The following is a 12,009-nucleotide window of genomic DNA, read 5'->3' as shown; positions in this document are numbered from 1 at the left end:
AGCAGCTCTGTGTGATGTTTAAAGATTTGCTGTGTCCTGTAGGCCAGCTGAGAAGACAATGAAAATGTTAAAAGATACAAACATGAAGCAACTTTGAAGGCTCTTCCTTCAGTAGGATTTTTCAAAGTTATCTCTGTTGCAGATGTTGTTCTCTACACTGCCATTTTATGTTCGTCCTGTGTCTGTCCAGCACATTGTCTGTCCTGGTCGATGTCTTGTGTTGAAGTATTTTTTATGTTCCACCCTCTAGTTTTTCAGTTACAACACAATTGTATAAATTTCTTCACATTTGGCTTTACGGTCAGCCTCCTGGTGCTTCATAGGTTTATTAATCAAACTTGGTCAAACTGGCTGTAGATAGAATGTAAGTATGACAGTAATGCTAGATGATAAGTGTTAAATGGCCTATCTTAATTAAAAGAGTTGTGAACATTTGCACCATAAAACAGGAGCGTGTCCACCTTGTGGTTCTCATGCTGTGTCCGTGTTCTCTCCTGCCTCTGTGTGCTGTCAGAGTAAGCATCAGAAACATCAGGCTTTTGAGGCCGAGCTGCACGCCAACGCAGACCGAATCCGTGGGGTCATTGATACTGGCAACGCCCTGATCCAGAGAGGAGCCTGCGCCGGCAGCGAGGACGCAGTCAAGGTATGTTCATCATGGCTGCATACTGTGACTGCTGTAGAACCGAATACACATTTATTCTTAAATATCCATTAAATATAAATATTCAGCAGAAACTTCTAGCAAATGTGGGCTTAACTTCAGAATGGGATTTACAGGTATTAACGAAGGCTATAAAATAACAGTCCTGTGACTCATGTAAGAGCTTGAGAAAGAGTTAAAGCTAGAGGTAGGAGAGAGTTCTTAAATGATGGTGTAAACTTTCTGTTGATGGATCTCATTGTATCTGGCCTCTATGGATAATGATTCAACCTTTTTTTTATATTGAAGTTATGTAGAGTGTAATTTTCATATCACAGGAGCTGAGCTGTTCATAATAAACTTACACAAGCCGGTTACTGTTAATGCCAGCGGCTCCAATGACAGCTGTTGCTGGTAACTTACTCAGCTGTAAATGATTAACATTAATTTAACATGAGTTGGCCAAACTATAAAAAAGGATCCTTTGCTCTTGCCCAGTTAATATGCTCTCTGTTGGTTTGTGGAAGGAGAAGCACCACTAAATATTGTGTTTGTTTGAAAAAAATAAGGAGCTGGCTGTGTTTTCTACTGTTTGTAAAATACCATCAGAGTGATGAGTCTTTGTCTACATAAACCATCTAGGTAATAGCCTCACGTAAATTTCAGTCAGGTAGCGAGCTGGTAGCTCTAAAGTTGCCAAGTACAAATGACAGACAGCTGGTGAACAGAGTTGACTGAATCTCTGTTAAACTGTAAAAGGTCTTTAGGATGTGAAGCAGTCTGTCCTGTCAGTCTGTGAAGCTAACATTAGCTCATGCAGCTATAGTACAGAGCTGTTAGCATCAGTCTGATGCCAAAAGATGTTCAGATGTTCCACACCAGCAGCTTGTTTTAAATCAACAACTAGTCAATCAAAAGAAAACTACGAAAGCTTACTGAGAAGTTTACTCTTCTCGTGTGGACTTTTTTATTTATTTTTCTGTTCATGGAAAATAAACACAATTTAAAATGTAATATTGGTCAGAAAAACCCCATTTAGATATTTTCCTCAAGTCATTCAGCCCTACTCCAAGACATGATTTCTGTTAAAAATAAACTGAGGTCTATTCGCTCTCCACAAGTTAAATGTTCGTGTGGTGATGAAGTGAAAAAGAACATGGCTTGTCTGTGCTGTAGGCGCGCCTCAGCGCTCTGGATGAACAGTGGCAGTTCCTCGTCAACAAATCTGCAGAAAAGAGCCAGAAACTCAAAGAGGCCAACAAGCAGCAGAACTTCAACACGGGCATCAAGGACTTTGACTTCTGGCTCTCTGAGGTGAGAACCTGCATGCCGGATTCATGAGGATCTTCTGTAAACTGGTGTGGCAAAGTCTGATGCATGTTTGTTTGTCAGGTTGAAGCTCTTCTTGCCTCAGAGGATTATGGCAAAGATCTGGCCTCAGTCAACAACCTGCTGAAGAAGCACCAGCTGCTGGAGGCTGATATTTCTGCCCATGAGGTATGCAGCTTATTATTACAAATGTCGCTACATGTGGGTCAGCTGTACCTCAGGGAACATGCAGAATCTTATTTCAGGACAGTAACTCATTACAAAATACTTTAAAATGCCCAGTTGGTAACGAAAAGAGTAGAAGAAGTAAATCAGAGTTATGAGAGCCTCTGACCGCCCCTCTCCTCCCTGCAGGACCGTCTGAAGGACCTTAACGGCCAGGCTGACAGCCTGATGGCCAGCAATGCCTTCGACACCTCACAGGTGAAGGACAAGCGCGATGCCGTCAACGGGCGCTTCACCAAGATAAAGAGCATGGCTGCCGGTCGCCGCGCCAAACTAAACGAGTCTCACCGCCTGCATCAGTTCTTCAGGGACCTGGATGATGAAGAATCTTGGATCAAGTAAGAGAGTTCCTCCTGGGATGATGTAGGAATCAGCAATGGGGAGGGGATGAGATGATCTTTTGTATTTGGTTATGGTAAGACGTACACAACTAAAACATGTATTTCTGCCCCAACCCCACACAGAGAAAAGAAGTTGCTTGTGAGTTCGGAGGACTATGGACGTGATTTGACAGGAGTACAGAATCTGAGGAAGAAACACAAGAGGCTGGAGGCCGAGCTGGGAGCCCATGAGCCGGCCATTCAGGTAAGATTCATTAAATGGCCACAGAGCTTGTGTAAAGCAGGCTCTGGCCTTGTTACCTGCTGTGTCCCTTTTTGTTAAGGGAAAAAAGGTCCTAACGAAATCTGACCCCCAAATCCATCATCAAAGTGGACTCATTACAATGTGACTGGAGCTGAATCCTCAGAGTTGGCAGTCTCAGTAAGAGCTCCTGGCATTAATCAAATCGAATTTTTTATATTCCTTCTTCCTCACCCAGTCAGAGCTCCATATAAATCCTACAAAAACAGTCACATACTGTATTTCAAGCCGATATATCAGTATGTATACAACACAACACAAATGCCTTGCAACCCCATCTGTAAATTAAATGATGCAGCAGCGTGCAAAGTTACATTATTCCTGAATTCTTGTTTGATGGATTGTAGCGTTGGTATTCAGATATTTAATCTTTGTTCTGTGTGCTCACAGTCGGTGCTGGACACTGGGAAGAAGCTGTCTGATGACAACACCATCGGCCAGGAGGAGATCCAGCAGAGGCTCGCCCAGTTTGTCGACCACTGGAAGGAACTTAAAGACTTATCGGGAGCAAGGTAAGCCGGCTGAGCTACACCTGTGTAGCATAGGACACACACACACACACACACACACACACACACACACACACACACACACAGAAATGGGTGTGTAAATGTGGGTGAAATGGGGCGGCTGTGGCTCAGGAGGTAGAGCGGGTTAGCCGTTAATCGGAAGGTCGGCGGTTCAATCCCTGGCTGCGTGTCGAAGTGTCCTTGGGCAAGATACTGAACCCCGATTTTCCGCCAGTGTATGAATGTTTGTGAATGTTAGTTTCCGTTTGAGCACTTAGGCTCAGTGTATGAATGTGTGTGACTGGTGAATGCTGGTGTGATGGTGAAAAGACTAGAAAGGTGCTACACAAATACGGAGCATTTAAATGTGTGCAATGTGTGTGTTTGCTCCAAGGGGACAGAGGCTGGAAGAGTCGCTGGAGTACCAGCAGTTTGTGGCGAACGTGGAAGAGGAAGAAGCTTGGATTAATGAGAAGTTGAATCTAGTGGGCAGCGAGGACTATGGAGATACACTGGCTGCTGTGCAGGTACTCTTCTGTCACAGACAACAACACCACTAACATTAAATCAGTGCGTGCTGGGGGACGTGATGAGTTTCACTGTGTGGCATTGAAATCTTTTCTTTCCAACAGGGCTTGCTGAAAAAGCATGAAGCATTCGAGACTGACTTCACCGTGCACAGGGACAGAGTCAACGACGTGTGCGCTAACGGAGAGGAGCTTATCAAGAAGGTACTGACTTCACAGCATCGAGAGAACATGTGCTTTCGTTAAAGCTGTGACAAAAGTTGATTTGTACAGTACGACTACAGAAGCAAAGGTTTCTGAAGATGATGTGTGTGTTTCCAACAGAACAACCATCATGTGGACAATATCAGTGCCAAGATGTCGGCTCTGCGAGGCAAAGTGTCCGAGCTGGAGAGGGCAGCAGCTCAGAGGAAGGCCAAGCTGGATGAGAACTCCGCCTTCCTGCAGTTCAACTGGAAGGCCGACGTGGTGGAGTCGTGGATCGGTACGAACACATAAGGACTGTCTTCCTTTTCCATTAGAGCAGTCTCATTCCAAAACAAGTGACTTCTATTGATTTTCTAAATGTTCTGCTGTACTCTGTGTTTAGGTGAGAAGGAGAACAGCTTGAAGACTGATGACTACGGCAGAGACCTGTCCTCTGTCCAGACTCTGCTCACCAAGCAGGTACTCCGTCCTCCCAAACAGCATTCTGCCTCTCTGTACCATGTCCCTCTTTTGTTGACATTGTCTTTTTTTCTGCGTCGGTCTGCAGGAGACATTTGATGCTGGTCTCCAGGCCTTCCAGCAGGAGGGCATCACCAACATTACAGCTCTCAAGGACCAGCTTCTGGCAGCCAAACACGTCCAATCAAAAGCCATCGAAGCTCGTCACGCTGCCTTGATGAAGCGCTGGAACCAGCTGCTGTCCAACTCAGCCGCTCGCAAGAAGAAGCTTCTGGAGGCTCAAGAGCACTTCAGAAAGGTAAAGAGGCTAAAAGAGCATCCTGTGTTGAAGGGGTGGTTTTGAAAATTGTTGAGCACTTAGAAATAATAAAACCATCGAAATGAAATTGTTCAATATCAAAGCATAAATACAGACCTGAGGTAATATCGGTATCTTCTCCGTAACCACCCCAGGTTGAGGACTTGTTCCTGACATTTGCCAAAAAGGCATCAGCCTTCAACAGCTGGTTTGAGAACGCAGAGGAGGATCTGACGGACCCGGTGAGGTGCAACTCTCTGGAGGAGATCCGGGCGCTGCGGGATGCCCACGAGGCCTTCCGCTCCTCGCTGAGCTCCGCTCAGGCCGACTTTAACCAGCTGGCCGAGCTGGACCAGCAGATCAAGAGCTACCAGGTGGTGTCCAACCCCTACACCTGGTTCACCATGGAGGCCCTGGAGGAGACCTGGAGGAACCTGCAGAAGATCATCAAGGTCTCCTAATCCAACATTATATACATTCACACACACGCATGCTCTGTCCTCTGTGTCCACAGGACCGCTGAGGGTGAAAGCCAGTTCACTCAGTGAAAGCCAGGTTTCTATATGTTTCTACATTTCCTCTTCTTCATTGAGCTTTTCAGCACGTAGCATCCTGACAAGAAGTGCAGAAAATAGATTTATGAATTAAAGTCATTTTTCCTAAACATTAGCTGTCACTGCCAACACATCTGGTCTCACAGTACAGGCTGCCTCTCACTGAAATGAATTATTGTGAAGTGCATGCAGGGTGTGATAGGAGGCGCACCCTGCATGTAACATAACATAATTCAATAAACCATCTTAAGTTAGGAAATCGCAAACTGTAATGTGCAACGTTTATCTGTGGCTGACCCAATCCGCTTGTCGTCAGTGTCAGGGCCAAAGCTGATTGGTTAAAATTTGTACATCCCTACTAATATTAGAAAAGCACACTATCTTTTTATGGGGCTTTCATTATCATCCAAGTTCAGTTCGCAGTTCATGAAAATAAATGTTTTTTCCTTTCTCCCATACCTTGAGCCCTAAATTATAACTGATTTAAAGTAAGCATGCAATAAATGCTGCTTGGTCCTGCAGTTAAAATGGTCAGAATTTGTTATATTCATATTTCCAGAAGCTAAACAGTTTGCTGGGTAGTTGACCAGGCTGCTTTGTGTTTTGCTGTGAGCATAGGAGCGAGAGCTGGAGCTGCAGAAGGAGCAGAGGAGACAGGAGGAAAACGACAAGCTGCGTCAGGAGTTTGCGCAGCACGCCAACGCTTTCCACCAGTGGCTGCAGGAGACCAGGTAAAGGATGTGTTCTTCCAGCCGAGCCTTAAACGTCTCGCACAGATCGCTTCTCTTCTTTCGCACAGTTTGTGCTCAGCATGAGTGTTGTTTTAAAGATGAAAATGTCTCAGTTGCATGATGGAAGCTGCACACACAGTGTTTAGCACACTGCTGGTGAATAACTAGGCCAGGGGTCAGCAACCTTTCCTATCTAAAGAGCCACGTTTGGCCAGAACAAAAAGAAAATGCCTGTTTCAGCTAAATGCAGGTACAACAGCCTATTAGTCTAAATTAGCTTATCAACATTACTGAAAGTGCTAAATGACCATTCATATGTTTTACCACATGGCAGCTGCAGTAGGCCTACAGGCTGTTTCGGACTATTTGTCTACTTTGCGTAGCTTTGCATTTCCAATGCAATGTCGCAGACCAAAAGCTCTGGTAAGCAGTAGTGTTGGTAAAAGGATACAAATCTATCCACGCACCAGTAAATCAAGTTTTCCCCTGATTGTCCATTTTTTTTGGGATTTTGAATCCATAGCTTTCTCAGGAGAACAGGCTACCCACTCAGGACACAGCAGTTGAGTTTAGCTCCCGGGTGTAGCATGATGACGCACGTTTTAGTTGACGAAGGGTAATACATTTCCTATTCGATGTATATGCTACATGTTTTTACAGTTGAATACTTCTAGGATGACTGTTGGCCTACAACAGTGATAGAAAAATGTAAATCTGAAAAAAGTTATTAATTTAAATGTTTTGACAAAGTCGGGGAGCCGCTAGGGAGAGGCTAAAGAGCCGCATGGTCGGGAGGAGCCACAGGTTGCAGACCCCTTAACTGGGATATGACACCGGTGCTTTCTGCTAGTCTTTCTCTGAAGCTGCTGAATAAGCTCAGCACAAAGCATGCTCACTAGTGAAGTGTTGCTACATGCAAACACCACATTCGAACATAACTCTTTTTTTCAAAGCCAAGGCTCCAGACACATTCACCAGTGTTAGCATGCTTAGCATCTTTTCAGGCCTGTTTGCAGTGAGCCTCATGTTAACGTGTATTTGTTTGTCTCTCTCCCTCCTCTCTCTCCCCCCTCCTTCATCCTCGCTGCTTCCTCGCCGGTGCTTGGAATTACTGTGCTGCTCAGGACATATCTTCTGGATGGGTTAATATCACATTTTCTTTTTTACATGTTACGAGTGTTTGATCCAATTTGTGTGGGTTTTAATAAGGATGTGATGATGAAGTAAATAATCATCACAAAGTAAATGATCGCAAAGGTGGGTGTTTCCCTTAGTCCTCCTGGATGTAGATGACTTGTCTTGTGAAATATATCCCATGTTGTCTGATGTTTAATCTCTGGTCCTTCCTCCTCCCCCATCCTCTCTTTGAATAGCATAGCCTATCGACGGGTTATCTGTGTCTATCAGTACCAAGTTTCTGATGATCTTTCTGGAAGGTCAACCTCTTTCAAGCCTTGCTCTGTTTCCTTTTCCTTTCTGACCCACGCAGCACCTCAGTCTAAAAACACCACTGTGTGCTCAGTACCTTCCTACTGTACTAACATTCACCCAGTCCTCATGCTGCAGTCAGTACTGCTTTCAGCCCGTAGACTGGCTCGTTGTCACCTTGTTTACGGTGTGTGCTTCAGGGATGGAAACTGCAAATCCTTGGCAGTACAGAAGTAGTATTTTAAGCAACTTTAAACCTTCAGTGAAATTTGGTCCCATTGGATCATTGTTGTTTGTTTTTCAGCATGTGTGTAGTGACTTCAGGGTGCACTATTCATGTGGTGTAACAGAAAAGTGACTTTGATCCACAGCAGTTTCCAGTCCTGTGTGCAGTAGCCCTAACCTTGCATGGTTTGGGTTACCAGTAGAATTTTTGGCATGAACGCGGCTCCACTCTGGCAGTAAAGACAACACATCAGGTCCACAAATTTGAAGAGAACGACTTTGTCGCAAGCCAAATTAAACACCCAAGAACCATTTTATTTGCACCTCCAAATACTTCATTCTGTGGGAATACTGGATATAGAAGAGAATGGATGTCTTCCTAACAACAGCGTGTGTCAGACTGTGCTGCAGTACTTCCTGTCTAATATCAGTTTCTGTTGGTGTAAGGTCGTGTATGGTGGAGGAGTCTGGTACACTGGAGTCACAGCTGGAAGCCACCAAGGTAATTACTACTCAGTGTTGCAAATCATCACACGTTAACGGCGCCGCTGCGAGAGATGAGCGCCGGTGTTACCAGGACTCAAGTGGATCACAAGCAAGTCCCTCCCAGTGGACAAGTAGTCAAAGATGCTGCCAATGCTGTGTCTCAATTCGGATGCTTCCACTAGTTCACTTCCACGTAGTACACTGTGAATGCTATGTACTTAAATTGGTTAGGAGTGGATTTCAACAAAGTAGTGTATTTTTCAAATCGAACACGGCTGTTCTTTATTGCGTAGTGCAACCAGACAAATGAACCCAGTTCTATCCAACAACAGTAAAGTGGTACTTAGTGGGGAAACAACACATGTATAACTCACATTTATATAGTGCTGTGTTCACCGGAGCAACCACTGCAGCTTGACTGCATTTTGTCATAATTGTCAGTGCAAATGTATGCACTCAATAGCAAGTTTAAGTATGGAAGAACGCAAATTGAGACAAATATATGCTGAGCTTCGGTCTAGGGTGGACATCACGTGGCAGGTTTTGTTGATATGTGTGTGTGTGTGCGCGTGCAGCGTAAGCACCAGGAGATCCGGGCCATGCGCAGCCAGCTGAAGAAGATTGAAGACCTGGGCGCAGCCATGGAGGAAGCGCTGATCTTGGACAACAAGTACACAGAGCACAGTACAGTGGGCCTGGCCCAACAGTGGGACCAACTGGACCAACTGGGAATGAGGATGCAGCACAACCTGGAGCAACAGATACAGGCCAGGTACACACCAACAAATTATTATTACTTACGGAGTTGATCTGGAATTCAGACACATTAGGGACACCATTGCTAAACATTAGAAAGCTGTGATGTGTTTAAAGTTGGTGTTGAGGTCTGGGAGCAGCTGATGCTGCGTTGGGTTCATGTTCCTCCCTCTCCCTCTTTCAGGAACACCACCGGAGTAACAGAGGAGGCTCTGAAGGAGTTCAGCATGATGTTCAAGTAAGTGGATTCAACCTGACTTCATCATGACATATCGATGTCGTCTGACAAAGTCACATCCTCATCTACATCTAATTATTTGCAGGCACTTTGACAAGGAAAAGTCTGGCCGTCTGAACCACCAGGAGTTCAAGTCGTGTCTTCGTTCACTGGGCTACGACCTGCCCATGGTGGAAGAAGGAGAACCTGATCCAGAGTTTGAGGCCATACTTGACACTGTGGATCCCAACAGGTCTGTCACATGTTCAGGAAATGACATAGATAGGGATGTAAAGCGGAACCTAACTGAGGAATCTGTGTCCGCAGGGATGGCAATGTGTCGTTGCAGGAGTACATGGCGTTCATGATCAGCCGCGAGACAGAGAACGTCAAGTCCAGTGAGGAGATAGAGAGCGCCTTCCGAGCTCTCAGCACCGAGAACAAACCCTACGTCACTAAAGAAGAGCTCTACCAGGTCAGACGTGTTCACTGCTCACTCTGTGGACTCACTTTGAATGGCAGGTCTTCATGGTGGTCTAACTGTCCCCTTCTCTCTTTCAGAACCTGACCAAGGAGCAGGCCGACTACTGCCTCTCACACATGAAGCCCTACCTCGACAGCAAGGGCCGCGAACTGCCGTCAGCTTTCGACTTTGTCGAATTTACTCGCTCGCTCTTCGTCAACTGATCCCTCGCCCACCAGTGACCAATCGGAACGCGTTTTCCCCCACACACTTCGATACGAACACACGGCTGAAACTGCATGATTGTGGCACTAGGAATACTCACTAATAACAACTATCTGTACTATCTATTTATCTCGCTCTACCCTTAACTGTGTGCTTCTCATGATAGCATAGTGGATCTGTCTGCATTTGAATGTGATTGTTTTAGCTGTTTTAGCTTGTGCTTTCGATGAATTTAAGAACCTAATAGTAACAATAATGTTGTAACAACACCTTAACAACTGCAGTGTGCTCTAATAAACGCTACTGGTTAGAACTGGACACCTCTGCTCTGTTTTCATTTCACTTCCACAATTTAATTGTGCAATTCTTTGACTTAGAGTGTTCATTTATTTATTTTAAAAAACAGTTAAAATAAATCAGTCCCATGCAGCAGTCTTCAACTGTCCCAGGTTTTCTCATTCTGCCACCTGATTGGCTATCTGCTCCAGCTGGGCGCTCTCTCTAGGGCTTTGCTCAGTCAAATCAGTGCTCAGCTGCCAAACACCAACTGTCCCATCTGTTTTCCCCACTGCCAAGAGGTGAGGGTTCTGACAGTTGAAGGCCAAACAAGTTGCAGCTTGGCCTTGGTCTCCCTGCTCGATGGTGGCTGCTGGCCTCAGGGACCTGCGGCCCAGGTCGAATATCTGCACCTCACCTGAGAGAGAGAGAGAGAGAGACAAAACATGGACTAACATTGTCTTGAGTCTGAAATACATTGTTTAAGTCAATCCATACATTCAACACACACCAAATGGAGAAATCCATCATAAGATCTGGACAAGCTGCTGTGAAAGTCCTGCCCTGGTTGCTGCTGTATGTAATTGTACTTGATAGCTACATCATTACCATCAGTGCATATCTATGTGGGCAGCTAGCTTGCTCAAGGCTGTAGAGGTCCACTGGGTGGGCGTGAGCATCAGAAGCTTGGGTGTAATGCATCCTGGTACATGGAGGCAGTGCCGGCATGACTCTATGAGCAGGAGAACTTTGCTTTCTCTGTTAATACAGCACGCACTCCGAGGAACTAATTGCTTCTGTTTACTACAATTACCATCAATACTGACTGGACATCCACAGAATAGGAGCCAAATTTCCCCTTTAAATTGTTACCTTCAAAGGAGGATGGATACCCAGCATTGCACTCTCCCTTGATGCCGAAAAGACTTTTGACCACCTAGGATGCTCTCTTCTCTCTAGAGTTCTTTGAGAAATTTGGTTTTGATGATCAATTTTGTCCCCCACGATTAAGGTTAATGGGATTACTTCAGACTACATTCACCGGCCACTAATCAGCCAATCACATGGCAGAAACTCAATACATTTAGGCATGTAGCTGTGGTCAAGACAACTTGGTGAAGTTCAAACCGAGCATCAGAATGGGGAAGAAAGGGAATTTAAGTGACTTTGAACGTGGCATGGTTGTTGGTGCCAGACGGGCTGCTCTGAGTATTTCAGAAACTGCTGATCTGCTGGGATTTTCACGCACAGCCATCTCCAGGGTTTACAGAGAATGGTCTGAAAAAGAGGACATATCCAGTGAACAGCTGTGTGGATGAAAATGCCTTGTTGATGTCAGATGTCAGAGGAGAATGGGCAGACTGGTTCCAGATGACAGAAAGGCAACAGAACCTCAAATAACTACTCGTTACATCCAAGAATCCCATCTCTGAACGCACAACACGTCCAACCTTGACGCAGACGGGCTACAGCAGCAGAAGACCACACCGGGGGCCACTCCTGTCAGCTAAGAACAGGAAACTGAGGCTACGTTTCACACAGGCTCACCAACGCTGGACAATAGAAGATTGGAAGAACGTTGCCTGGTCTGAGGAGTCTTGATTTCAGCTGCGACATTCAGATGGTAGGGTCAGAGTTTGGCGTGAACAACATGGAAGCATGGATCCGTCCTGCCTCGTATCAACGGTTCAGGCTGCTGCTGGTGGGGTAATGTCCTCATGTCCATCCCTTTCTGAACACAGTGTATCATCTGCTGACGGCTACTTCCTGCAGGATAATGCACGACGTCACAAAGCTCAGATCATCTCA

The 12,009-nt window shown here is 45.4% G+C and overlaps 2 protein-coding genes across 6 annotated transcripts in view; one reads left to right on the top strand and one right to left on the bottom strand.

Moving 5' to 3' along the window:
- Positions 1-10,242, top strand: part of sptan1 (spectrin alpha, non-erythrocytic 1) — a 36,462-nt gene extending 26,220 nt beyond the window's left edge. For all 5 annotated transcript variants that reach the window (XM_046067916.1, XM_046067913.1, XM_046067915.1 and 2 more), the window contains 20 exons: positions 515-646; positions 1,820-1,957; positions 2,036-2,140; positions 2,327-2,535; positions 2,662-2,782; positions 3,230-3,351; positions 3,743-3,875; positions 3,981-4,079; positions 4,200-4,359; positions 4,465-4,541; positions 4,630-4,839; positions 4,995-5,291; positions 6,012-6,124; positions 7,249-7,266; positions 8,225-8,279; positions 8,839-9,035; positions 9,204-9,257; positions 9,343-9,489; positions 9,564-9,711; positions 9,798-10,242. In XM_046067916.1, coding sequence (XP_045923872.1) covers positions 515-646; positions 1,820-1,957; positions 2,036-2,140; positions 2,327-2,535; positions 2,662-2,782; positions 3,230-3,351; positions 3,743-3,875; positions 3,981-4,079; positions 4,200-4,359; positions 4,465-4,541; positions 4,630-4,839; positions 4,995-5,291; positions 6,012-6,124; positions 7,249-7,266; positions 8,225-8,279; positions 8,839-9,035; positions 9,204-9,257; positions 9,343-9,489; positions 9,564-9,711; positions 9,798-9,923 — 2,661 coding nt within the window. In that variant the 3' untranslated portion in view covers positions 9,924-10,242. The remainder of the gene's footprint in view (positions 1-514; positions 647-1,819; positions 1,958-2,035; positions 2,141-2,326; positions 2,536-2,661; positions 2,783-3,229; positions 3,352-3,742; positions 3,876-3,980; positions 4,080-4,199; positions 4,360-4,464; positions 4,542-4,629; positions 4,840-4,994; positions 5,292-6,011; positions 6,125-7,248; positions 7,267-8,224; positions 8,280-8,838; positions 9,036-9,203; positions 9,258-9,342; positions 9,490-9,563; positions 9,712-9,797) is intronic.
- Positions 10,243-10,297: 55 nt separating this feature from the next.
- The window catches only part of LOC123982292 (cytoplasmic dynein 2 intermediate chain 2-like), a 6,921-nt gene continuing 5,209 nt past the window's right edge, over positions 10,298-12,009 (bottom strand). Inside the window, exon 7 of the mRNA XM_046067732.1 lies at positions 10,298-10,679. Coding sequence (XP_045923688.1) covers positions 10,380-10,679 — 300 coding nt within the window. The 3' untranslated portion in view covers positions 10,298-10,379. The remainder of the gene's footprint in view (positions 10,680-12,009) is intronic.

The sequence above is a fragment of the Micropterus dolomieu genome, linkage group LG13 (genome assembly GCF_021292245.1).
Source record: "Micropterus dolomieu isolate WLL.071019.BEF.003 ecotype Adirondacks linkage group LG13, ASM2129224v1, whole genome shotgun sequence".
Classification (NCBI taxonomy): domain Eukaryota; kingdom Metazoa; phylum Chordata; class Actinopteri; order Centrarchiformes; family Centrarchidae; genus Micropterus; species Micropterus dolomieu.
The sequence above is the reverse complement of the archived record's forward strand: the minus strand, read 5'-3'. Positions and strand labels throughout refer to the sequence as shown.